Source organism: Scyliorhinus torazame, chromosome 4, assembly GCF_047496885.1.
Source record: "Scyliorhinus torazame isolate Kashiwa2021f chromosome 4, sScyTor2.1, whole genome shotgun sequence".
NCBI classification, from domain to species: Eukaryota; Metazoa; Chordata; class Chondrichthyes; order Carcharhiniformes; family Scyliorhinidae; genus Scyliorhinus; species Scyliorhinus torazame.
Genome location: NC_092710.1, coordinates 302825354 through 302851702, shown reverse-complemented (window position 1 = coordinate 302851702; position 26349 = coordinate 302825354). Strand labels below are relative to the sequence as shown.

Sequence of the window (26349 nt, the reverse complement as noted above, 5' to 3'; positions counted from 1 at the left end):
CAATGCGTTTTCTCTGGTGATCGCGGTTCTTTTCAGTTCCTCCCTCCCTTTTTCCTGTTGATTTTATACAATTCTTGGGATGTTTTCTGTGTCTATTACTGTGAAGACAGGAAAAAAATACTTGTTCAAAGTCTCAGCCATCTCCTTGTTTTCCATTAATAATTCCTAGTCTCACCCTAACACTTGCTACGCTTTTTCTTTTGGCATACTATTAGAAGCCTTTCTTGTCTGTTCTATACCTCTTGCTACTTTTTTTCTTGTGCTCCAATTTTTCCTTGTCATTATCCTTTGCTGGTTTCTAAAATTTCCCAATCTTCTGTGCTGCCACTTACTTTTGCAGCATTGTGCATCTTTCCTTTCCAATTGGTACCACCCTTAACCTTATGGGTTAACCATGACTGGTGCATCCTGCTTGTGGAGTCTTTCTCTCTCAATGGAATATATCTTTGCACTTGATGAAATATCCCCTTAAACATCTGCCGTCGCTTCCCTTCCCATCTCATCTTTTAACCTATTTTCCCATTTCCACCTGGCCAACTCGGTCTTCATAGGCTTGTACTGTTCGCAGCTCTTGTTTAAGTTTTAAGACTCTTCCAATTATTGGTTCACCTGGGGGAAGCTTGGGTTGTTCACCTTCAGAGCAGCAAAGGCTAAGAGGGGAGTTGATGAGAGGTATTTAAAATCATGAAGGGATTTAGGTAGACTTAACGAGGAGAAACATTCTGATGGCCCAATGACGTTGGTTTAAAGCGCTCAGCAAAAGAACCTGAGATGGCGTGAGGTAAAAGTTTTATTCTGCCTGAATCTACAAACTGCCGGAACACTCTTCGCAGACTCGGCCCGGGGCTGCCAGGACCGAAGGTGACACCAAGAATTGATTGTAATCCTTCCTCCTCCAAGTCCCATGACAGGTGGACATGTGGGAAGTTTAAGATAGGGCTGGGCACTCTCGCCACGGCCATCTTTTTAAAAAGTAAATTTAGAATACACAATTAATTTTTTCCAATTAAGGGACAATTTTAGCGTGGCCAATTCACCGAGCCTGCACATCTTTGGGTTGTGGGGGCGAAACCCACGCAGACACGGGGAGAATGTGCAAACTCCACACGGACAGTGACCCAGAGCCGGGATCGAACCTGGGACCTCGGCGCCGCGAGGCAGCAGGGCTAACCCACTGCGCCACCGTGCCGCCCTCGCCACGGCCATCTTAACTCCCAGGTTTCAGGAAGCAAGCGAGGCTCGAGCCCCAAACATTAAAAAGCCTCAACAAGTCAGAAGTCTGGATCTGATGGCCCAGATTTGAACAAAGTGGTGTCTTTCCTGGCCCAGAGAGCAAGATCATTTAGCTTCCCTTGTGGTGTACTTGCCTGACTGGGTGGGGTGTGCCATTCTCCCAGCTGGGGATGGGGGGGGTTGGGGGGTTATTTTAGTGGCAATACCTCATCTACTCTGGAAATTCATTGTATCCTCCATGAACACAGGAAATAAATTATTCATTCAATTTACGTTTGCTACCCCCTCGGTCACTTGATTTGTTACCTTTGGGATCCTCCAGTTGCCCCATCGTTCCCTTTCTCACCACAGAAAAATGGATTGCTCGTCCTTTACTAAACTAACTGCAGGCAGCAGCGTGAGGGATACGTTGCTACTCTGGTGCCTGGTGTTCAATGTGTCCTGTTTGGTGGTTTAATTGAATCTGCAGGTTGTATTGACACTTCAGTGTAAACACAACATCAGTGATAGCACTGCTGGACAAACTGATTGCACAGCACTGAGAGTGGGAAGAGGAAACCGGTTATCTAAAGTGGGGACCATAAATCACAACCAGCAGCACATAATCAGAAGGAAATAGAGTCTGGAGTCGATAACACCAGCTAAGTAAGGGAGACTGTGAGGAAATCTGATACCATATGCTGACACCGATGATCTGTTATAATAATCTTTGATGTGGGAATGCCGGCATTGGACTGGGGTGGGCACAATAAGAAGTCTTACAACACCAGGTTAAAGTCCAACAGGTTTATTTTTTTAATAACATTTTTTTATTGGGTTTTTGAATAAAGTATATTTACCGTTATGTGGACAGAATAAAATATATATATATATAGAAGAGAAGAGCACACACAAACAAACAAAAAATAATAAAATAACTGGTAGGGTACTTTGCACTAGCTCAACAACAGCAACTCTGTACAATTGGCAATATTATTTTTAACACATAAGTAGGCATCTGTTTGTGGGAGGGAGGGGAACTGGGGAGGGAACTGGGGAGGGACATATACATTTGGGTGCCGGAGAAACAATTACATTGGCTATGTCCAATACAGAGGGGAATACGAGAATGGATCTGCTTCTCCCGGGTTTCGCTGCCGTTGTCGTCTCGCGCTCACCTCCGCTTCAGCCGTTCCTCCCGTCTTTCGCCCGGATTCTCCTTGTTCTCTGTTCCTGTAGATGCCAAGTTTGTTATCGTTTCCCGTGCCCTCCTTCCGGCTGTCATACCGCTGCCTACACCCCCACCTCACTGGTTCCCCTCTGTTGTTCCCTGTCTCCTCACTCTTCCCCTCCTCCCCCCCTTCTGCCCCCTTTCTCCCCCTCCCCCCTACCATTCTCCTGTGGTTCGCCTTTCTTTTCTCTTAGGTTTAGCTGTCCCCATCCCCCCTCCCCCGATCTATCCCTCTCTCTCATGCCTTGGCTACTTTCCCCTGGTTCTTGGCTACCTGGCTATTCTTCTGCTTGTTAAAGACCAACAGGTTTGTTTGGAATCACTGGCTTTCAGAACACAGCCCCTTCATCAGGTGAGTGAAGAGGTAGGTTACACAAACACGGCATATACAGACAAAGTCAATGATGCAAGACGATACTTTGAATGCAAGTCTTTGCAGGTAATCAAGTCTTTACAGGTCCAGACAGAGCAACTGGAGAGAGGGATAATCACAGGTTAAAGAGGTGTGAATTGTCTCAAGGCAGGACAGTTGGTAGGATTTCACAAGCCCAGGCCAGATGGTGGTGGGGGGGGGGGGGGGGGGGTGAATGTAGTGAGACATGATAATATCCAAGAGGCGGCTGGATATAGCACTTGGGGAGAATGGGATCAAAGGCTATGGGGCGAAAGCAGGATTAGGCTATTGAGTTGGATGATCAGCCATGATCGTGATGAATGGCGGAGCAGGCTCGAAGGGCCAAAAGGCCTCCTCCTGCTCCTATCTTCTATCTATGTATGAATCCAAGGTCCCAGTTGAGGCTGTACTCATGTGTGCGGAACTTGGCAATAAGTTTCTGCTCGGCGATTCTGCGTTGTCGTGTGTCCTTAATAATCTTTATTTGTGCCATAAATAGGCTTACTTTAACACTGTAATGAAGTTACTGTGAAAATGGTCTCTGAAGCATTGAAGTAGTTTGGGGTGTGTGTGTGTGATCAGATAGATGCAGTCAATAATACCGAAGTAAATTTATTAAATGGAAAGATTTAAAGGGATAAGGTGTGGGAGAAGTGGATATCTGCTCGAGGGGTACTGACACCAGTACTGGGAAAAGTGGGGGGGCTGTAACACTGGGAGAAACTTCACCTGGACCCTGCTGGAACTTTTGAGATCCTGAGGGGTATTGGCAGGGTGGATGTGGAAAGGATGTTTCCTCTTATGGGAGAATCTAGTACTGGGGTCACCTTTTTAGAAATAAGGGGGCTGTCCATTTAAGACAGAGATGGGGGGCGGAATCGCCGAAATCGCGATCGGCACAGGGACGGAGAATGGGTGTTGACGCTGAAAACTGGCGCAATGCCGCTCCCACGATTCTACAGTCCCCGGAGAATCGCCGTGAATCGCGTGCGCGCAGCCTACGCGGCCCGGGTAGGGGGCCATTGACAGAGGGCCCCCGCGGCGATTCTCCGAGGACAACTGGCCGAGTTCCAGACGGCATGGTTCTAACCATGTTTTGCCTGTCGGGAACAGCCGAAGGCGGCTGTGGGGTCAGTCCGCGGCCGCCCTGGTGGGGGGGCAGGGGGATCCTTCACCGCGGGGGGGCCTCGGGGACGGCCAGGCTAGCGATCGGGGGCCACCGAGCCGCGGGCGCGTGCGGTCTGGTCTCGGGGGGGGAGACACACCTTTGTTTTCGGAGGCCGCCACCGTGCGCATGCGCGGACTCTCAACCAGAGGTGTAGGGCCCCATATCGGAAGTACAGGGCACCATATCCTTGTGAGGAGTCATCCGGGGCCCTGCTAGCCCCCTTCAGGTAGGAGAATCACTCTGGACTTTCTTCAGGAAAGTCCAGCGTGAACGCCCATGTTTTGATGCTGGAGAGGGGACATAGCCCCAGTATTGGAGAATCCCGCCCGAGGAGTATTTCTGTTCTCTGAGGGTTGTGAGTCTTTGGAACTCTCTTCTTCAAAAAGGGGTGGACGCAGAGCCTTTGAATATCTTTAGGGCAGAGCTGGATAGATTCTTGATAAAGAAAGGGGTGAAAGGGTAGACGGGAATGTGGAGCTGAGGTTAAAATCTGACCAGCCAGCATCTTATTGAATGGCGGAGCAGGCTCAAGGGGTCGGGTGGCCTACTCATGCTCCTAATTCATATGATTGTAATGTGGGTGCGATGGTTTACAAAAGCCCAACATTAATGATACTACGTTAAATGCAGGTTATTGGCATCATCAGTCGGATGGGTCTTTTGGTCATCCTAAATGGTCTACCCTTCTTTCCTCAGACTGTGACCCCTGGTTATGACACACCTGCCATTTGAGAACATCCTTCTTGCATCACCTCTCTCTAGTCCTGTTAGAATTTTATAGGTTTCTATGAGATCACCCCCACCCCAGTCTTCTGAACTCCAGCAAATACAATTCTAATTGTTTCAATCTCACCTCGTACTTGAGTCCTGCAATCCCAGGAATCAGTCTGGTAAATGTTCGCAGTGCTCCTTCTAGAGCAAGAACATCCTTCCTCAGATAAGGAGACCAAAACTGCAGACAATATTCCAGATGTGGCCTCACCAAGGCTCCTGTATAATTGCAGCAGACATCCCTGCTCCTGTACTCGAATCCTCTCGCAGTGAAGGCCAGCAGACCATTTGCTTCCTTTACCTCCTGCTGTACCTGCCTGCTTCCCTTCAGTGACTGGTGTACATTCCCCTGTCCTAATTTACGGCCATTCAGTTAATAGTCTGCCACATTGTTTTTGCTACCGAAGTTGATGACCTCGCATTTATCCCCATTATACTGCATCTTCCATTCATTTGCCCACTCACTCAACTTGTCCAAATCACACTAAAGGATCTCTGCATCCTCCTCACAGCTCACCCTCCCACCCAACTTGGTATCATCTGCAAACTTTGTGATGTTATATTTTGTTCCCTCATCCAAATCATTAATATATATTGTGAATAGCTGGGGTGCCAGCACCGATCCCTGTGGTACCCCACTGGTTACTGCCTGCCAATTTGAAAAGGACCCATTGATTCCTACTCTTTGTTTCCTCTCTGCCAACCAGTTTTCTATCCACCTCAATACATTTCCCCCAATCCCACGATCTTTAATCTTGCACAATAATCTCTTATGCGGGACTTTGTCAAACGCCTTCTGAAAGTCCAAATACACCACATCGACTGGCTCCCCCTGTCAACTCTACTGGTTACATCCTCGAAGAATTCCAGTAGATTTGTCAAGCATGATTTCCCCTTCATAAATCCATGCTGACTCATGACGCCAAGGTCCCAGGTCGATCCCGTCTCTGGATCACTGATCATGTGGAGTTTACACATTCTCCCCGTGTTTTCGTAGGTTTCGCCACCACAACCCGAAGATGTGCAGGATAGGTGGATTGGCCGCGCTAAATTGCCCCTTAATTGGTGAAAATTAATTGGGTACTCTAAATTTAAAAAAAAATAATTAATAAATCCATGCTGACTTTGTCTGACCCTGCCACTATTTTCTAAGTGCTCAGCCATAAAATCTTTGTTAATGGATTCTAGGATTTTCCCCACTACCAACGTCAGGCATACCGTTCTTTAATTCTTTGTTTACTCTCTACCTCCCTTTTTAAATAGTGGGGTTACATTAGCCACCCTCCAATCTGCAGGAACTGTTCCAGAGTCTATAGCATCTTGGAAGATGACCACCAATGGATCTACTATTTCTGGAACCACTTCCTTCAGCACTCTGGGATGTATAATATCAGGCCCTGGGGATTTATTTGTATGTAGGTGCTAAGCGTACATTGGAAAGGCAATTGCAAAAATAGAAGTTGTGAGAGCTGTAAAACTGGCTGCTGTTTTTATGTCGCACATTGGATAAAGTTAAGGTGTGCACCAATAATTATTTATATATGAGGTCGAACTCTGGGACACAGTGAAAGTGGAATTCGGAGCAAAAAATGAAGTCGAGCAAAAATACAAGATTAGTGCGAATGGAACTGAAACATTTTTTGTGGGCTGGATTTTATCACTTCCCAATGGCCGTCTTTTCCGAAGGAGGCAAGTGAAATATTACAGGTGCGTGGGCAAGATGCCAACTAGCCCGCCTGCCCTTCTACTGTGGCCCTTCAGTGGCTAAGTCATGACCATTCAAAGACATGAATTCGCCTCCGCTGCCTTGATATACTGGGCAGTGGATTGCTGGTGAGCGTTTGAAGGCAGTTGGCGGAAGAGCGAGCTGGAGTGGAGGGGGGGTGCCAACTGTGCACCGGGGGGGGGGGGGGGGGGGGGTGCCACCCTCCAAGACAATACCCACCCATCTCTGTCTGGCCTCCAAAAACCCAATCCTTCGCCGCCCTCCACTGCCAGCCAAAAGGCTCAGGATTTAACTGGGTCTGGGGCACCCATCTTCAATCTTGGTGGGCCTCATTTCAATCCCAGCTACTACCGAGTTGTGACGCTGCTGGGACTGTGAACAATACACTTTCCTGTAAATTTTAGCTCCTTGTGTTTACTGCCAGGTCTTGCCTCTCAGCTTATGGTCCTCTTTGTCATATTTTACTATCGGGATGCTCAATTTTCCAGCGATGTAGCTGATAAAATGTTTTCATTCAGTATATTGGTCTGTAATATGACCAAACACTTTGTGTGCAATGAATTGCTGTGGAATACAAGTATTAGGCAGACAAACTGGAGCTGGTAATGTGATGTCCCGTGAATGTTTCACTGACGCACATGAAGAACCCTCTTCATAAGAGTCACATTTGATTTGAAAGGTTAGGTCAGTTCCTCTCCTTGTAGATGCTGTCAGACCGGCTGCAATTTTCCAGGGCCTTCTGTTTTTATTTCCTGTTTCCGAACTGTCAGGCAATAATGCGAGGGAGGGTGAGCATTCTCGGGGGCGGTGAGCTATCGCATTGGTGGAGGGGGTGAGCTGTGTTCGGCCGGGTGGAGAAATGAAAGTTTGAGGGGCGCGTCTTCAGTTCATAATGAGAAAGGGGCTTCAGTTGAGCTTTGTCAGAAAGTCAAAAGGCTCCAGGGTAAAAGTTTAAACAAGACCAGCGATGTGCACTCGGGCGCAGGATGGAGGATCTGGACGATTGAGCATGTTCACAGATGTGACTAAATTCAGAAGCCTCATTATTTTTCCAGCCACTAAAGTACCCTGATGCAACGACATGAGATATTTTCTTCATTGGATCATAAAGTTTACAACCATAAGAGACCATTTAGCTGAGGGTGCCTGGCTCTCCGAAAGAACAGTCACTGCCCCCCCCCCCCCCCCCCCCCCCCCTCCCCCCCCCCTCCCCCCCCCTCATTTTCTCCATGAAACTTTTTGAAAGTTTAATTTTTTTTAAAGTATTTGTGTCTTTTGGCTCTCAAGCAGGGGGAACTATCAATTCGCAGCCAACAACATTAATTAGTTACCAAGATGTGGGAGCTTTTATTTTAACATTCTGAGTCGAAACGTGAGCTCGGAGCACATGACAATTGAGACCATTTCACAGCCGACCTGACCTTTGTCCTGACTGCACTCTCGTTTTGTGGTCCGCTAGGTTATAACGGGCTGGGCGGAGTTGGGGGGTGTGTGGGGGGAGGGGGGTGGCCCGGGTGGAAGTATGTCGGAATAGATAACAAGGAAAGTTAGCTAAACATTTCCAGATGTGACCTGAGCAATGTGACAACATTGAAAGGGCAGGAAAGTTAAAATAGGAGGTAATACTGTACAACCCATTATATCAGGCATGACCTCCTGCTTTGAAACTTGGAACTAGTCAAAAGCCAAGCTACCTCACGTCTGGAGGATACACTCTGAATGTTTGAAAACAGAGAGGAAAAAAACAAGGGGCTGGATTCTCCGGTCATCAGCGCCGAAATCACATTTGTCGATCGGCCGGAGAATCAAAGTTCCCAACCACATCGGGTGCGGTGCTGCTTTCGCAATGCTCCGTCCCCTCCAAAGCAGCGTATTCTAGGAGTACACAGCGTCACGTATCGACGGCTTCAGGACATTGCCTGAGGCCTGCCCCCTAATGCTTTGCCCCCGACCGGCCGAGTTCCTGACGGCGTCGCTCGCGTGTAGTCTGTCATGGGAATGTCGCTTTAAGAAATGTTTGGCTGCTCATATTACGGCAGTGATGTCAGAGAGTGGGTGGAGCTGGGCTGTCTGTCAGCTTTTTACTTTTGTTTTAGGCTGTTTGCTGCAGGGTGTGTTTTAGTTTAGTTTACAGTGTTGGAGCTGAAGCCAGACCAAGCAGGTGTACTGTTGATCTCTCTGCCATCAAAAAGGTGTTTCTTCTATCTTTTGGATGTTGTTTGGGAAGTTATTAAGCATTACTTAGTGTTGTATTCTTTGGGGGTTGTATTTGAATTAATGGTTGATAAGATGTTCACTGTATGTTTTGAAAAGGTTAACTTGAGTTCATAGAATAAACATTGTTCAATTATATAAGGTAAGGTTGGAAAGTCCAGTGAAGAGTGGTGAAGTGGTAGTAGGAGAAATAGAGAAACTATCTTGTCCAGGAATACAGTTTATCTTGGGTAATGATATAGCTGGATCGCAGGTGGGAGTGATGCCTACTGTGGTTGATGAGCCAGTGGAAAATCGGACAACTGTAGATGTGGGAAATGCAGATCCAATCAAACAACATCCATACAGACTTACCCCTTTAAAATTGGCACAGGTTAACAAAGAGATTGAGAGTGTGCTTAAAAATGGCATAATTGAAGTGGGTTGCAGCCAATGGAGCTCACCCATAGTGATGGTACCAAAACCAGACGGTACCCAACGGCTGTGTGTGGACTTTAGAAAGGTGAATGCAGTTACAAGAACGGACTCTTATTCTATCCCACGTTTGGAGGATTGCATTGAGAAAGTGGGACAATCAGCATTTATTTCCAAACTGGATTTACTTAAAGGTTACTGGCAGGTACCTTTATCCGAAAGGGTGAAGGAGATTTCAGCTTTTGTGACTCCAGATGGTATATACCAATTCAAAGTTATGCCATTTGGCATTAAAAACGCCCCATCCACATTTCAACGGTTAACTAACAAAGTCGTTTCAGGATTACCCAATTGTGCAGTATACATCGACAATCTGGTAATTTTCAGCCAGACATGGAAAAAACATTTAAAACATCTGATGGAGTCATTCGCTCAACTTCAGGAGGCGAGTTTGGTGATAAACCTAGCCAAAAGTGAATTAGGAAAAGCCCAAGTCACTTTCCTTGGCCATACAATCGGACAGGGTCGAATGGTCACACAGGATGTGAAAACAAAGGTTATTGAGGAGTTTCCTTTTTTTTATCATTGAATTTACAGTGCAGAAGGAGGCCATTCGGCCCATCGAGTCTGTACCGGCTCTTGGAAAGAGCTCCCTACCCAAGGTCAACACCTCCACCCTTTCCCCATAACCCAGTAACCCCACCCAACACTAAGGGCAATTTGGACACTAAGGGCAATTTATCATGGCCAATCCACCTAACCTGCACATCTTTGGACTGTGGGAGGAAACCGCAGCACCCGGAGGAAACCCACGCGCACACGGGGAGGATGTGCAGACTCCGCACAGACAGTGACCCAAGCCGGAATCGAACCTGGGACCCTGGAGCTGTGAAGCAATTGTGCTATCCACAATGCTACCGTGCTGCCCCGCGATTCCGAGACAAAGGGAAATAATGCGATTTCTTGGCATGAGTGGATTTGATTGAACATTTGTGCAAAAGCTTTGTAACGTGATTGCTCCACTGATGGACTTGCTGAAGAAACATCGAAAATTTCAGTGGACGGCGGTCTTTCAACAGGCATTTGACGGCCTGAAAGCTGTGATTACCAATGCTCCTGTGTTGGAGAATTACAAGGGACTCTGCGATCAGATTGAACTAAAGTATCTGACTTTAAAGAGAACTGCCGAGGCGTAGAGAAATGGACGGATCATGCAGAGACCTTCTTGTTCAAAGAGACTGTCAATCGAGATGGATTTCAGTTGGAGTATGAAAAAAAAATGGACTATATTATACCTGTTTGCGTGTGTTGTTTTTTTTGAAAGCAAAAAGTATATTTACTGTGTGCATTTCTTAAAGGATAGTGAAAAGGTGAAAAATGCAACCATCTTGAAGTTGTTGGGTTTTTTTTCTTGGGGGAGGTGTCATGAGACTCGCTTGAAGAAATGTTTGGCTGCTCATATTAGTGCAGTGATGTCAGAGTGTGGGTGGAGCTGGGCTGTCTGTCCACTTTTTACTTTCGTTTTAGGCTGTTTGCTGCAGGGTGTGTTTTAGTTTCGTTTTCCGTGTTGGAGCTGAAGCCAGACCAAGCAGGTGTACTGCTGTTCTCTCTGCCATCAAAAGACTATCCCTTGCTCATTTGGTGAATTCAGAATTATAAACGTTCTCAGGAGTGAATGTAAACCTAATGTGCTTCTGTTGAAAGGTGTTTCTTCTGTCTTCTGGATGTTGTTTGGGAAGTTATGAGGGATTACTTAGTGTTGTATTCTTTGGGTGTTGTATTTGAATTGATGGTTGCTAAGATGTTCACTGTATGTTTTAAAACGGTTAACTTGAGTTCATAGAATAAACATTGTTTTGCATTAAAAAATACTTTTCCATTTCTGCTGTACCACACCTGTAGAGTGGGCCGTGTGCTCCCCATACCACAATCTATTAAAGGTTGTGGGTCAGGTGAACTCCATAATACACTTTGGGGTTTTCTAAACCCTGGCCCATTACAGGTCTCACCCGTCGGGAAGACAGCGTAGCGGCTGCTGACTCAGTCCAGCGCCGCCACAGGCGGGCGAGGCCCGATCCGTGGGCAGGGGGGGGGACTTCATCAGGGGATTGGGGGAGGTGGTGCGGGACGCGCGAGCTGGCTGGCGGGGGGGGGACTATTTTGCGGGCCGTGTCCGCGAGCGGCCGCCGCCATGTAGCACGGCGTGCCGCTGCAGGTCCCCGCCCTGCGCATGCGCTGCCAAGGACCCGGCAATTCTCCGGGCCAGGCGCTCTATGCAGCAGGCGTGCCAGCCCCAGCAAAACGGGGAATCGGTGCCCGTTATACGCCATTTCTTCTGGTGTAAAACGCCATTGTTCCCACGTTGGCGTGGGGACATGGCCTCAAAATCGGAGAATCCAGCCCAAGATCGTGAGAAACGGGTGTTAAGACCCCAGCTGAAACAACTGAGCAGTAGGATCCCAGAGTGGAACCCTGGCTGACTAGATTGTAACTTTTGTTTTCGTCTAGAGATGTGGATTGACAGGGTAAATGGTCATTAACTTTTTTTAAAATATTTTTATTCGGTTTTTAACATTTTACATAGAAAACAAAAAACACAAAGTGTGGGGGGGGCCCCCACACTACCAACTAATACATATATGACTCAAAAAAAAAAAACGCCCCTGCTCTTCCCCCCCCCCACCCACCCACTTTTAGCAGCTGACGGTGATAAACTCTTTGAAGTGAAGAATAAACAGACTTCAACTCTTATTAAAAAAAAACGTCCCCCCTCAAAGTGAATTTAACCTTCTCAAAATACAGGAACTCCCAGCAGGACACCAGCCACACTGAGGCACTGGGGGTAGAAGCTGACCTCCACCCCAACACAACCCACCTGCGAGCAATCAGCGAGGCGAATGCTAACCCCCCCCCCCTCCCCCCCATCTGCGGCTCCGGCAGGTCCGATAGACCAAATATGGCCCCAGGGGACTGGGCACCAAACCAAGTCGGAGTGTAAGTTCGGCAACATGGTGCTGAAGAAAGAACCCCAAAATGTATCCAACTTCGGACTTGATCAGAACATGTGTCCATGGTTGGCCAGGTCTCTCCCAGGCCGCTCGCAAGTGTTCTCCACCCCCTCAAACAGCCGGCACAACCTTGACCACTGTGCTCCGCCTTCAATTGTATTAACCCCAGTCTCGCACACGAGTTTGAGACTTCACCCTCCACAGCACCTCACTCCATGGCACCTCCTCCAGTGCCACCCCTGCCTCCTTATCCCACTTGGCTGTAACCCCCTCCAACGATGCCGTATCCTCCTTTAGAATCCTCCCATCGATTGCCGAAATAATCCCCCCCCCCCAACCCCATCACTGACAACACCCCGTCCAACAACAAGGAGGTCGGTATCACTGGAAACGTCGGGAACACCTTCCTTGCAAATTCCCGCACCTGCATATACCTGAAGGCCTCCTTCCGTGGAATTCCAAACTTCTGGGCTAACTCCTCCAAACTCGCAAACTGCCTTTCCAGGGATTGTCTCTATATCTTCAGTGTGGCCACCACCACCGGACTACCGGAATATGTCCCTGGGGCAAACAGGAGTGGCACCAATGCCAGCTCCCGCAACCCAGACCCCCTACAAGGGCCTGCCTCCATCCTCACCCACATTGGTTCCGGCTGCCTACCCTAACCCTGCACCCCCTTGGCGTTTGCCGCTCAATAATAATGCAGCAGATTCGGCAGAGCCAACCCCCTGATTGTGGTCCTCTCTGAAGCACCGTTTTCTGAATCTGAGCTACCTTGTCTGCCCAGACAAAATCAGCCATTCCACCTGGGTTCAATTCCAGCCTTACATCACTGTCTGTGTGGAGTCTGCACCTTCTCCCTGTGTCTGCATGGGTTTCCTCCGGGTCCTCCGGTTTCCTCCCACAGTCCAAAGATGTGTGGTTTATGTGGGTTGGCCCTTTGTGTCTAGGGATGTGCAGATTAGGTTATAGGGTAATGGGGATAGTGCAGGGCGGACGGGCGAGTGGACATGGTTAGACTGCTCTTTCGAATGGTCAGTGCACAGCCAATGGGCCAAATTGCCTCCTTCTGCACTGCATAGATTCTACAAAGAATGCTTTCGGCAAGGAGACCAGTAAACACTGGAATAAAAATAAAAACCATGGCAAAACATTCATCTGTACCGACTGTCCTATAATCCCCCACCAGGGGAATCAGGTTGGAAATGTACAATAAAAGGTCGTTGGCACACAGGGGACCCTAAGCTCCACCCCCCAACCCCGTCATTATCTCCCTCAACTTATCCACGCTCCTCAGCGCAATGGCAAGGACTCTATTGCCAGCGCAAACAAAAGGTGGGACACCCCTGTCTCGTACCCCAGAGCAGTTGAAAATATCCCGTGTTTACCCCATTCGTACGAACAGTCACCTTCTGATCCCTTGTGTAACAATTGGACCCATGCCTCAAACTTGGGCCCAATCCCAAACCATTCCAACACCACAAACAAATAACTCCACTCTTCCCGATCAAATGCGTTTTCCACAACCAGCACCACCGCCACCGCCTGCTCCTTCCCCCCGCACCCCCCCTCCCCCCTCCTGATGGGGAGACCACCGCGTTCGAGGACATCTCCCTACCCTTTACTCAGCCTGTCTGATTCTTCCCAACCACCTGCGGGAGGCACTTTGGCAAGAATCTTGGCATCCACATTTAACAGCGATATTGACCGATATGACTCACCCTCCACCGGGTCCTTATCTTTTTTTAACAAAAATTAAATAGATGCCTGCCCATCATCTCCAGAAGCGGCCTGTTAGCGTCCTCCAACATCTCCCGGTGCCAGCCTGTCTGAAAACTTGTTATAAAATTCCATCGGAACCCATGCGGCCCCGGTGCTTTACCCGTTTTCATTTTCCTTATCGCCGTCCGAACCTCCTCAATCCCCATTGGCTCCTCAGATCTTCCCTATCCTCCTCTTCTAATGTGGGACACTCCAGCCCCTCCAAAAACTCCCTCATATCTGACTCGTCCCCCGGGGGCTTTGACCTATACAACTGATCATGAAATGAAATGAATGAAAATCGCTTATTGTCACAAGTAGGCTTCAATGAAGTTACTGTGAAAAGCCCCTAGTCGCCACGTTCCGCCGCCTGTTCGGGGAGGCCAGTACGGGAATTGAACCCTGCTGCTGGCCTGCCTTGGTCTGCTTTAAAAGCCAGCGATTTAGCCCTGATAATCTCGCCGTACTCGTACTTTTGCCCACCTCAGTGCCCATTAACTTTTTAAGCATTTATTAAACAAGAAAAGATTGACTATAATACATGACACTTTTGCCAAGCCTATACCTTTATGGATATACATGGATTTGTAAGGTTAACACAATACAAAATCCATCTTGTACTCTAATGTTCTCCGTAAGTACATAGTCTAAAAATGTGGAAAAAAGTGGGCAAAATGTGGTCAGACACACCAGGCTGTGATGGGATTTTCTAACCGTTCCTGCAGCAGGATCATCCAATCCCACTGACAGGGAACCACCGCTGCAGGTTCCCCGGCAGCAGGGGATGTGAACAACAAGAAACACCATTGATAGCGATGGGACCATTGGGTGCGGGGTGTTGGAAAATCCTGCCCTCTAAAACCAAGAGGCAGGTGGCACCCAAAACAACGTCTGTGGATTTCTCTTCAAATCCCACTCGATGCTCGTCACACTGTGAGCCCACTGTCCTCATTGGAACTCTGACTTCCACACGAGTGTTATCAAACGTCACTCTTGAAAAAAATATGCCTCAGAATCATCTTTAGGGCGCCTTTGCCAAGGATCCATTTCCAGGATTTCAATCTCTCCTTTCAGTATTCCTCTGCCTTGCATTCAAACTTCCACATAATTTCTCAGGTACCCAACCATACCAAAAGAACACTACTGCTTCCCAGGCTGTATTAAGAAGCCACCAAACTTTTGATTTACCTCAGATGTCTAGCTTCTCCTCTAGTTGACTTTAAAATCCGGTTCTTGCAGCTGTCTCGTAAACTCCGAGCACTTTCTCTGCTTTTTACTTTGAATTCTCCTGAACAGGACCTTGTTCAGCTTCTTATTCTTTGTTCCTTTAATTTTTTATTTTTAAAATAAATTTAGAGTACCCAATCAATTGTTTTCCAATTAAGGGGCAATTTAGCGTGGCCAATCCACCTAGCCTGCACATCTTTGGTTTGTGGGGGCGAAACCCACACAAACACGGGGAGAATGTGCAAACTCCACACGGACAGTGACCCAGAATTGAACCTGGGATCTCGCCACCGTGAGGCAACAGGGCTAACCCACTGCGCCACCGTGCTGCCTTTTTGTTCCTTTAATTTAACTCACTTTCTGAGACATACTCCTGCCCCACCTCCCTAATTATGGAATTTTCTTTGTTCTTTTGGAGAGCCTGCTTTCTGCACCTGCTTGGTCCTGCTTAAAACAAACTTGTTATGTATCAGAGAATGCCTCCCTGCTGGTGAAGCATCACGTGATCTGTAGTGACGTCAGCAGTGAGTGTTTGCGTGGGCTTCAGCTCTCCATCCTGGATTGTATGAGCAACATCCCTAATAAAACTTCTCCTCGCGTTTGTAAGAATCCAGAGTGTGGTCACCTCCATTCCTTTTCTCTTTGCAGCAAACTCAAAGATATAACAAAAGAGAAAACTCAAAAATTATTTCTATCCTAGGGTGGCCCCTGGTTGCTGAGCAACAGCCTAGTTTTCCTTTAAGCCCTATTTGCGCTGATGTCGTAAATCCTCATTGCCTCACAGGCATCATGAGATCATTAACCCTTTAAAATACAAAAACACAAAATTTAACCTACTTAAAGCTATTCCCTACTTCTAATCCCCACAAATATAGATTATTTAAAACTGTCCCTGTTTCCTGACACTGGTGACTCAGTCATTGGGTCTGACCATCCAATACACCTGTGGAAATGAATAGGGCCTGTTCCTCATTACTTTCAGCTCCTTGTTATCGTCTTTTAAACTTGTTGGAGTGAACTTTCACTTTTACTGTTGGGGGTAGACTGTAACGCCAACCAGCCATTTCACACTGTTGTAACCGTCACGAGAGTCACGGGGTGTGGACTTTCGGGTTCCCTGTGACCTCAGTAGAGTACCAGCTTCCCTGTTAAAGGGGAGGCGGGGCTTTCCCTTAACAAGAGTGGCACAGTGGTTACAGCGCTGAAGACCCGGTTTCAATCCCGGCCCCAGGTCACTGTCCGTGTGGAGTTTGCACATTCTCCCCGTGTCCGCGTGGCTTTCACCCCCACAACCCAAAGATGTGCAGGTTAGGTTGGGGGGGTGGGGAGGTGGGGGGGGGGGGGCGTGAGGGGGTGGGTCGGGGGGGTTCGCGGGGGTGTGTAGGGGGGGTGATGGGGTGGGGGGGTAACCCTTCGGGGAGTGGAGTTGTAAATTGTAGTTTATCGTGTGATTAAAACTTTCTTCATCGCTTCCTTGTGGTCACTCTGTCTGGAACTAACACCCCCCTGCCTGATTTTCGTCTCCCATCAACGTTGAAAATTGGATGATGTGTGAAATAGGCAGCTGAACTGCTACTGTCCAGGGTAAAAACCGAAGATGTTTGCACCTCCCACCACACTGTCCAATGTCTTTCAAAATGCTCGTACATTGGCCTTGGAGAGCCAAGGCCAGCGCCTAACTCCTGCTTGTGATCAACGTCAATGTAATATTACTGGATTCACTGAAATATGATTGCTACTGAATGTGTGAGACTCTCACCATTGGTAACTGACCGACAACCTTGAACACTAATATGAAAGGTTCAGGAGAATCTCTCTTTTTATCTCTAGCCTTGTAGATAGCAACTAACAGAACTATTAGGAGTAATTATCAATATATATTATTTATTTATTTATTTTTAAAAATATGTATATTATAGATTGTAAGAAATATATAAATCTGACCCTTAAAGATTTTGTTAGCATTTATTGATTTTTCTGTAGAATGCATGATTTGTGGACATGAGTAAGGAAACCTCTCTCCTCCTGACCCGGTGTATTGCACACATTGAAACAAAGGACAAGATCAATATATGGCTGATTAAATAATGTTTGTTGCAGATTGTGCAAATTTACTGAGCAATTAACTGGAACAGAGTGAACTTGTCTTTTGGTCAGTGTTAAAGTCTTTATATCATTTACCTTTTGCTTTACTACAATAAATTTCTTTTGAAATAAGGGCCTATTTGTAGGTGACCAGCACAAGGGTTATCAAAGGGACACTGGTTTGAAGAGCATTTTACTTGTTCATGGGATGTGGAAGTCACTGTCTGGGCCAGCATTTATTGCCCATCCCTAATTGGCCTTGAGCTGAGTGGGTTTTTTCAGAGGGAATTTAGGAGTCACATTGCTGTGGGTCTGGAGTCACGTGTAGGCCCAACAGCAGATTTTCTTCCCTAAAAAGGGCACGGGTTTGTACTACAAACCAGAATGGTTTCATGGTCAACATTATTTGTAATTCCAGATTTTCATTCAATTCAAATTTCACAATTTTCCAGGGTGGAATTCGAACCTGCGATCCTTGGGCTTTGCCCTGGGTCTCTGGAGTGCTAGTCCAGTGACAATACCACTACACCATTACCATTGAGTGGTGAAAGGACCACTCCAGTTTCCATATCTAACTGAGAAGTTCTATGCAAAGCAATCAGCTGAGGAATGATACCAAGCAGGCCACCTTAGAAATGACAGAATAATTTGTGTAAAATATGAACAGTGATGGTTACACTTAATGAAGAGAAGTGTAAAGTGCACCACTGGGGGGGGGGGGAGAAACAACCCCCCCAAACATTAAAAATAGGATTGAAGTAGTCAACGATGAAGCTGGCAGTCCAAGTAGATTCAATGCACAACATGTCCAACCATTGTGGAGCAGCCATCAATAGAATGCTGTACTCCATAAACAAACAATGGAATATAAATCAGAGATCATCATTGCCAAACTGGTCACTTGAATACTTCACCCCCAGTCCTGGTCATTAAGAAAAAAGGGAGACCTCGATTGCTCGAGGAAATGCGAACAAGAGTTTTTTAACAAGGTAACTGAGTGGGTTGATGAGGGCAGTTTCGTTGATGTGGTGTGCTAGGGCTTTCAAAAGGCATTTCGTGAAGTGCCACATAAAAGTCTTGTCATCAGGTTGAAGCCCATGGAATAAAAGGGTTAATTAATGGCAGCATGGACACGAAGTTGACTGAGTGACAGTAAACGCAGAGTACTGAAGTGGTGAACTGTTGTTTTTCAGGCTGAGGGAAAGGAGTTCTCTATGGGCCAGTGTTGGGACCGCTGCTTCTCTAGATCTATGTTAACTACCTAGATTTGGGTGTCGCACCATTTTGAAATATTGTGAACCGTGAGGAGGTTTGTGAAAAACCAGAAGACTAGTTAGCTGGGCTGATGGAATGGGTTGGCGAGTGGCAGCTGGAATTAGTGCAGAACATTCTGGTAAGAAAAATGAGGAGGGGCAATATAAAATAAAGGGTATGTTTTAAAGTGGGAGCTGGAGCAAGGGGACCCGGGGGTATGCATCGATAAGTCATTGAAGGTGTCCAAATGGGTTGGGAAAGCGGTTAATAAAACACTTGAGACCCTGGAGTTTATAAATAGGAAGAAGCCTTACAACACCAGGCAAAAGTCCGACAGGTTTGTTTCGAATCACTAGTTTTCAGAGCGCAGTCCCTTCCTCAGGTGAATCTTTACCCTGGTTGTAAGACTTCTTACTGTTCTCACCCCAGTCCAACGCCGGCATCTCTTTATAAATAGGAGCACACGCAGCAAGCAAGCTATACCAAACTTTTAAAAATAAACACTAGTTCAGCCTGAACTGGAGTATTGTGCCCAATTCTGGTCCCCACACTTTATGAAGAATTGGGGAAGCAAAGCTGGGACTGTTCCCTTTGGAGGATAGAAGATCAAGAGGAGATTTGACAGAGGTTTGCAAAAACGAGGGATCCGCATTGGGTTCGTTGGGGTAACTGTTCTGACTGGCGGACGGGTGACAAATCCGGGAATGCCGATTGAGACGGTTGGCAGTTTACGTTGGAAAGAATGAGACATGACGACACCTTGTTAGAGCAGTGTTTGGTTAGACCTGGAGTCTAGGGGCAGCACGCTGGCACAGTGGTTATCACTGCTGCCTCACGGCGCCGAGGACCTGGGTTCGATCCTGGCCCCAGGTCACTGTCCGTGTGGAGTTTGCACATTCTCCTCATGTCTGTGTGGGTCTCACCGCCACAAATGTGCAAGGTAGGTGGATTGGCCGCACTAAATTGCCCTTTTATTGGAAAAAAAAAGGAATTGGGTACTCTAAATTTAAAAAAAAGAGAACCTGGGGCGGGCAACTCCAGCGCGAAGGAGTGGCGTGAACCACTCTGGCAGTGGGCCACCCCGAGGGTGCGGAATCCTCCGCACATTCAGGGGCTAGGCCGGCGGCGGAGTAGTTTGCGCCGCGCCGGCCGGCGTGGAAGGGACTTGGCGCCACACCAACCGGTGTCGAAGGACCTCCGCCGGCTGGCGCGAGTTGGCGCATGCGCAGGAGCGCCAGCGTGTGCTGGCGTCATCCCAGGCACAGGCCCGCCCACGGATCGGTGGGCCCCGATTGCGGGCCAGGCCACCATGGGGCACCCCCTTGGGCTGGATCCCCCCGCACCCCACCCGAGGACCCCGGAGGCCGCCCGCGGAGCCAGGTCCCGCCGATAAGTACCTGTTGTAATTTACGCCGGTGGGACCGGCCGAAAATGGGCGGCCCGTCGGCCCATTGCGGGCCGGAGAAGCGCCGGGGGGTCGCTGCCAGCGACCGCCGACCAGCGCGGCGCGATTCCCGCGCCCGCCAAAACCCCGGCACCGGAGAATTCGGCAGCCGGCGGGGTGGGATTCACACCCCCCCCCCCCCCCACGGCGATTCTCCGACCCGGCGGGGGGTCGGAGAATCCCGCCCATGGAATCTAAGCTCTGCCTTAGAGTGTGGTGTAGGCAGTTTTAATCGAGGCTTTAGAACGAGAATTGGAAGCGAAAAGGAATTCCAGGGCTTTGAGGAGAAGGTAAAAGAGTGGGAGCAGCTGAGTTCTTCCTGACAGCTGGCACAGCCATGATGGGCTGAATGGCGCCCTTCTGAGCTTGTGACCAGTTTACAAGGACAGATATGTCTTAGCTAGGAGGAAGATTGAAGAAACCTGGGATATTCTGCCTGGAAATGAGGATCCCAAGAGTACTTTTGCGTCGATTCATGAGAAAATTTAAAGGGTTGCTCCAGAATATTATTTTGAATTAAACTGTGAGAGCGTGACAAGGGGGGCACAAGATCAATCGAATAAAATGCAAATCAGAAGGGCGTCAGGAAGAATTTTTCTTCGCAGATTGGTCGATGCGTGGTCAGATGCCTGGGAAAAATAGTCCAGGCGGGAAAACTCTGGAATCAGTAAAGAAGCAATGGGAAGCTGTGGTGCACAGTCTGTAGGGTCTCTCTGAAATGCATAAATCATTCAAGGTGGGTCAGAATGGCTTCCTTCATCTGTAATTATCCTGTGACGTTTGTAAGCAGAGTGACTCATACCGCCCTCTTTCTCTTTTCCTTTCCCAGGTTTTCTGCGTGACTCTCTGGGGACGTACAACCTCGCCTTCTACCTTGCCGGTGTACCCCCGATGGTGGGGGGGGCCATTCTGTGCACCATCCCCTGGATCCAGTATAAGAAACTCAAGAGACAGCAGGCGCTGAAAGCGTCAGCGGGAGACACGGCAGCCAAGATTCTGGACGCCGATTCCAAGAATGTCCTCGTGCCCGGCAGTGGCGAACCGCAGAAAGAATATGCATCCAGTATTTAATGTCAAAATTCCAGACTGCACAGACTGATGGCCATTCAGGTCTTACAAAATGAATCTATTTTATAAGTTAGTTATTTTTTGTCACAATAAAACCACAGCAGTTAAGAATTCCCAAGGGGGGAAAAAAGGAAGAAACTAATAAAAGCTGCGAAACAAGTTGAAGGGGGCCTACCCAGAGAAGGTCTTTATAATCATACTGCATTCCTTGTACGTTAAGCCATTTAGTACTCTAGTTAGTTTTAGTTTATCTCTCTGAAATTGGATGTAATTCTATAATCCGAGCTTAATTTGTAATAATCCTGCAACCGATCCAATCAAGCATATCGCTTCGGGAATACCAAAAGCGGTTGCAGTAACCATGACTTTCGCTGACAATCTATTCTCTGCACTGCAACATCAGCACAATCTCCATTTGAGGCGCTAATTTGATATGGGAGCTGTCCAGAAGTTCTCAAAGTAGCCTATTGACGTCGGGTATACCCGTGAAGGTGGTGTCCCACCCGTTTCGACTGCTAAATACCACCCGGGAAAACCAGCTGAATGATGCAGAAGGCCAGAAACATCTCCTTATTCCCGAACTGAAAACTCTTGATTTGCTATATTGTCCAATGCAAATCTATACTCTTCAAAAACCCATCCTGCACAGCCACATGGCTCACGTATCTATTGACGGTGATGCTGACTGGACTATAACAACATCAACTTTTATTTTCTAAAGTGGTTTTAATGTGATGAAACATTCCAAGCTGCTCTACAGGAGCCTTTAATACCCGAGGAGATATTACAGCAAAAACTTGATCAAAGAGGTAGGCTCTTGAAGAGCCTCGCAAAGAAGGAAAGCATGGTTAGAGAGGCAGAAAGGATTAGGGAGGGAATTCCAGAGCTGGAAATTTGGCCACACATCGGGGAGCCATTATAATCTTTTAGGCCGAAGAGGCTAAAATTGGAGGAGTGCCAATATTTCCTGGGATACCTTCTGGATATTATGGGATGGCAATCACCAAGGTACATACCACCTGTTCTGTAGCTTTGTGTGTTTCAGGTGGTCAAAGTTCTCTCGTAATGGACCCAGTTCATTGTCATTTGGCTTTATTAGACGTTATTTGGCTTTGGGTTTGTAGACAGCTTTGAACAGGCCAAGTAGTATTATTCTGGAAATAGGCCTGCTTCAAACCTCCTCTGGAGCATGGGTGCTGAGGGACGAGGCTTATTCTAGCACAGAAGTGATTGCAGCTGTTGTTCCTGGCAGCCAACATCATTCTGTGCGGTGCAGCGATCCTGACTTGGGACACTGTGAAGTACTTTCTTGAGTGGGGTGAGCAGGTCATGAACCACTGTTGGTCGTGCTGAGAGTGGTGAGCAGTAAAGTTGGGGTCGGCTGTGTAATTCCGCGTGACCCCCTTGAGCGATTTACTTGTTCAGAGGAACCACGGGGGCAAACTATTGCTCCTTCCAGCAAATTAGGTCAGGGTTGCTAACGTTGAGGGGAAAGCGCTGCATTGTCCCACTCGCGCCTCTCCCTCCGCCACCCGTATCGCCGCTTTAGCGAGCGGATGATGCATTTTGGTCTTACAAGTAGGTCTCGCGTTATCGTGAACCTGTCGGTACAAGACTACCAATGGCCCAATCAGTCCCCATAAAATACTCAATTTATAGACTACCTCATTTAATTTTGCAAAGCTCCCAGAGCTGAAAGGAACTCACTGTACATTTCAAAAATGATTGTCATAGAAAACTTCTGATTTGGGTTTAGAATTGTATATGGCAGGTGAGAGGCCTGCCCCATTTTTATTTTTTATTTGACTGTGAAGAAGGCATAAATGTGCTTTCAGTTCAATATTAAAATAACCTCCCATCCAGTGACCAGCACTTCCCCACCCCCTCCCCTCATAACTGTACAAATAACATTTGAGCAGGGAAAGAATACAAAGAGATAATTAAATGGTGGTGGCTGGAACTGAACTTGTGTAGAAAGTCAATGAGGGAAAAATTAGAATTTTACACATTTGACAGGGGAAAAAGCTGCATTTACAAATAATGATTTTGAAAGTACAAAATGTTGGGTTGAAGTGGGGAATCTGTTTGTCTGACTGAAATACTGCTCAGTATATACACAAGGTATTTAACAAAAGTGGGATTGATCCAGTTTGGCAGTTGCACCATTGGCATTGTAACAAAGGGCGGTGTGCTGACATTTTAATCGTCAATCCCTCCTGCCAAGGCGTTAACGATAAAACAGTGTTTCCTCTTTGCATCTTCTGTAACTGAACAGGCACGACATTATCCTATCGGGCCACATACCAAAAGCGAAAGTCAGAATTCATGTTTTTCTCCGAACCTGCGCAGCCAGAAATAACTCGACATCAATGTGAAATGTTACCTCTTGCAGTAAAATATGTGCACAGCCGCAAGGAATAGAACCGGTCACACAGCTTTCTTCAATACACTGCCGCGTTGCTTCATTCTCCCAACACCGCTTTGATTTTGTCCGGGTTTTAAATTTAAGTTGTATGTTAATTACATCTTGCAACCTAAATCAGTATCGGCGGCACAGTGGTTAGCACCCCTGCCTCGCTGCACCAGGGTCCCGGGTTCGATTCCAGCCTTGGTGACTGTGTGCAGTTTGTACGTTCCCCCCCCGTGTCGGCGTGTGTCCTGGCTTTCCTCCTCTGTGGGGACTCATGTGCAGAAGGAGACCGTTTGGTCCATCGAGTTTGCACTGGCCCTCTGAAAGAGCACCTTACCCAGGCCCTATCCCCCTAACCTCACCCTGAGGCTATTTAGCATGGCCAATCTACCTAACCTGCACATATTTGGATTGTGGGAGGAAACCGTGCTGCCCCTATCTAACATTCTATCTAACATACTTTGATACACAATTGCACCTGTGGTTAGAGAATGGGTGTAGGGCATTTTGTCCACGGCAGAAGTTTTGATCTGTAATGTTTTAGCTAATGTTTACAGTATCCTGGAATCAGTATCCATGGGGGTATTAATCATAGAATTTACAGTGCTGAAGGAGGCCATTTGGCCCATCGAGTCTACACCACCCCTTGGATAGAGCACCCTACTCAAGCCCTCACCTCCACCGTAAAATCTGGATGTTTCAGTCAACCGGAGCCACCAGATCCCAGTGAGGGGACCTTTGTCATTGTAAAGTAACTTTGAGGTAACTATCTTGTTACCTTTGAATTCTTGTTTCATTCTTTGAGTTCCGTTGGCACTTTAGCAGCTGGTTACAGGACTCCGTTTTTGGCCTATTCTTGTTTTAATGGAGATTTCAGGTGTTCCTATGTATAAACCCTCATCTGCTTTAAGGATGAAAGGAAAATAGCTTGTCACAAGTAATGCGCTGCCGGCATTGTTCTCCATTACAAGCCAGCTGTTTAGCCCACTGTGCTAAACCAGCCCCTTCTGTTAAATCAGATGTAAGCATTGACAGAGATTCATTCCAGTGCTGCATGGGGGTGCTTGTGTAGGGTGGATTCAGGTGATAGTTTACCCTGTAATTATTATTTATAGGTCTGGAAACTATTGGGCATGATTTAACAGGGTGGGGGGGGGGAAATCAGTCCAGTTTCTGGCACAAATCGCGGAGCGCTTCTCGGAGCTCGCAGCACCGAGAACAACCCCGCTATCAAACAGGACTTTTTTCTTTGGCCTGGGCCGGGAACACTCCGCCAAGGCCACACTTACCTCATTTCCTTGCACGGGAGATCAGGGCGGTATTTAAAAAAATCTCTGGGCATTCCACCATGTCCTCTGGACCCCCCCCCCCCCCCTAACCCTCCCCCTTAGGGGGTCTTTGAGCCCCTCCCTTTCCCCACCTCTGCAGGGCACCCCCAATCCCTAGCATGGGCAACCTGGCACCTGGGCACCATGGCACTGGCACCTTGGCAGTGCCCCTGGCAACCCAGCAGGCCAAGGTGCAAGAGTGGCACAGCCAGGCTGGCAATGCCAAGGTGTCCCGGTGGCAGCGAGTGTGCCAGGGTACCATCCTGCCCAGTGCCCAACCACCCAGGGGCCTCCGACAGCCTGGCCTGGGAGACTCCTGCACCCCCAGGTGTCGTTACGCCTGGTCCACGTTTGTGGGAATAGTGCTAAACGGCGGCGGGTCAAAGCCTTGCTGGGGAGGCCATTCGTTCCCGGGCGCTGGGATAATCCAGACATATTTAAATGAGCCTAATCTGGATCTCGACCCCCCCCCCCCCCAGATCCCGTTACATCTTGCGAGGTGTTCAGAGTGTCACAAATCTCGCCAGAGGCCTCTCGAGAGATGTAAGGGACTCCGCGCATCACCAAGCCGGGCGCGATGAGGCTGTTCGATCGCGCCCACTGTCTGTGAGTCAGACAGGCAGCTTTTCACCTGTTGTAAATAATGAAAAGTTGTGAGAATCAGCACTGAGACCAATTGAGGATTCACCAGGATTAAAGCACAAATTACTTTTACTTCTCTGAACAATTGCTCAAAAGTCATGATTGTTTATTCCTATTCCCATTTTCATTTCTGCAGCTTTAATGATAAAACCTTGTTTGGAATACAAAAGGACACTCACGCAATTGTTTTCATGTCACGTACTCTTCGCAATGCCAAACACACTGTACTTGGCTAATGTGACATGCATTCCAGTCTGAAACACCATTCAATGTTCAAATATATCTTTTTTTTCAAAACATGAGGGGAGGGGGTGGCGTCTAAAACGCCTGTCTCTGCGTTTATGTGAATGGGCAGCATTGTGAGGGTTTTGCGTCCCACTCCCCGAAACGCAGTCCTCGCCTAAGCCACTGTATCCTATCTGTGATTTTGACCTTTCTGCCATGTCACCCAGCTTCCCCTCTACTTCTCCGAGACATGCACCTTTACAATCACCTTCGTTACCTCGAGGCTCATTGTACATGCTGTTAGAATGCCTGCTATCTCTGTGGTGAAAGCATAAGTTGTATTTTGCTGACTCGCTTTATTGCTGCTGCTGATGATGAAATCTGACTGTCGTTAAGCTGTCGAAATGTATTAAAGTAGACATTTGCCTGCCGGTAGTGTGAAGCAACACAGACCACTTACCAGCAATATTGCTTATGCTAATGCCAACCTCACACTTTTATACCAACCCTTTGCCACCAATGTGCAGCTCCAAAGATACCAGCATTAAGTACAAGGGCCGTCTATAATGTTGGCACAAATGGCTGCAGGAGGTAATATACGCTGCAGGGCCAATACTATCTTCCCTGTTCAACTATAAAAGCACGATCACGATCTGCTTTCCCCTGGTGTGAATTTTATTTCCGTGAGCATTACTTTAAATGCTTTGGGGAATGCAAATATTCCATGTGACTTGGTTTTTGTTTTCTGGAAGCAGTCAGCGGAGAAA

General features: G+C 47.7%; 1 protein-coding gene across 1 annotated transcript in view; it reads left to right on the top strand.

The window, feature by feature from the left end:
• Positions 1-25186, top strand: part of LOC140411046 (monocarboxylate transporter 10-like) — a 275234-nt gene extending 250048 nt beyond the window's left edge. Inside the window, exon 6 of the mRNA XM_072500033.1 lies at positions 20739-25186. Within this exon, the coding sequence (XP_072356134.1) occupies positions 20739-20980 (242 nt within the window). The 3' untranslated portion in view covers positions 20981-25186. The remainder of the gene's footprint in view (positions 1-20738) is intronic.
• The last annotated feature ends 1163 nt before the right edge of the window (positions 25187-26349 follow it).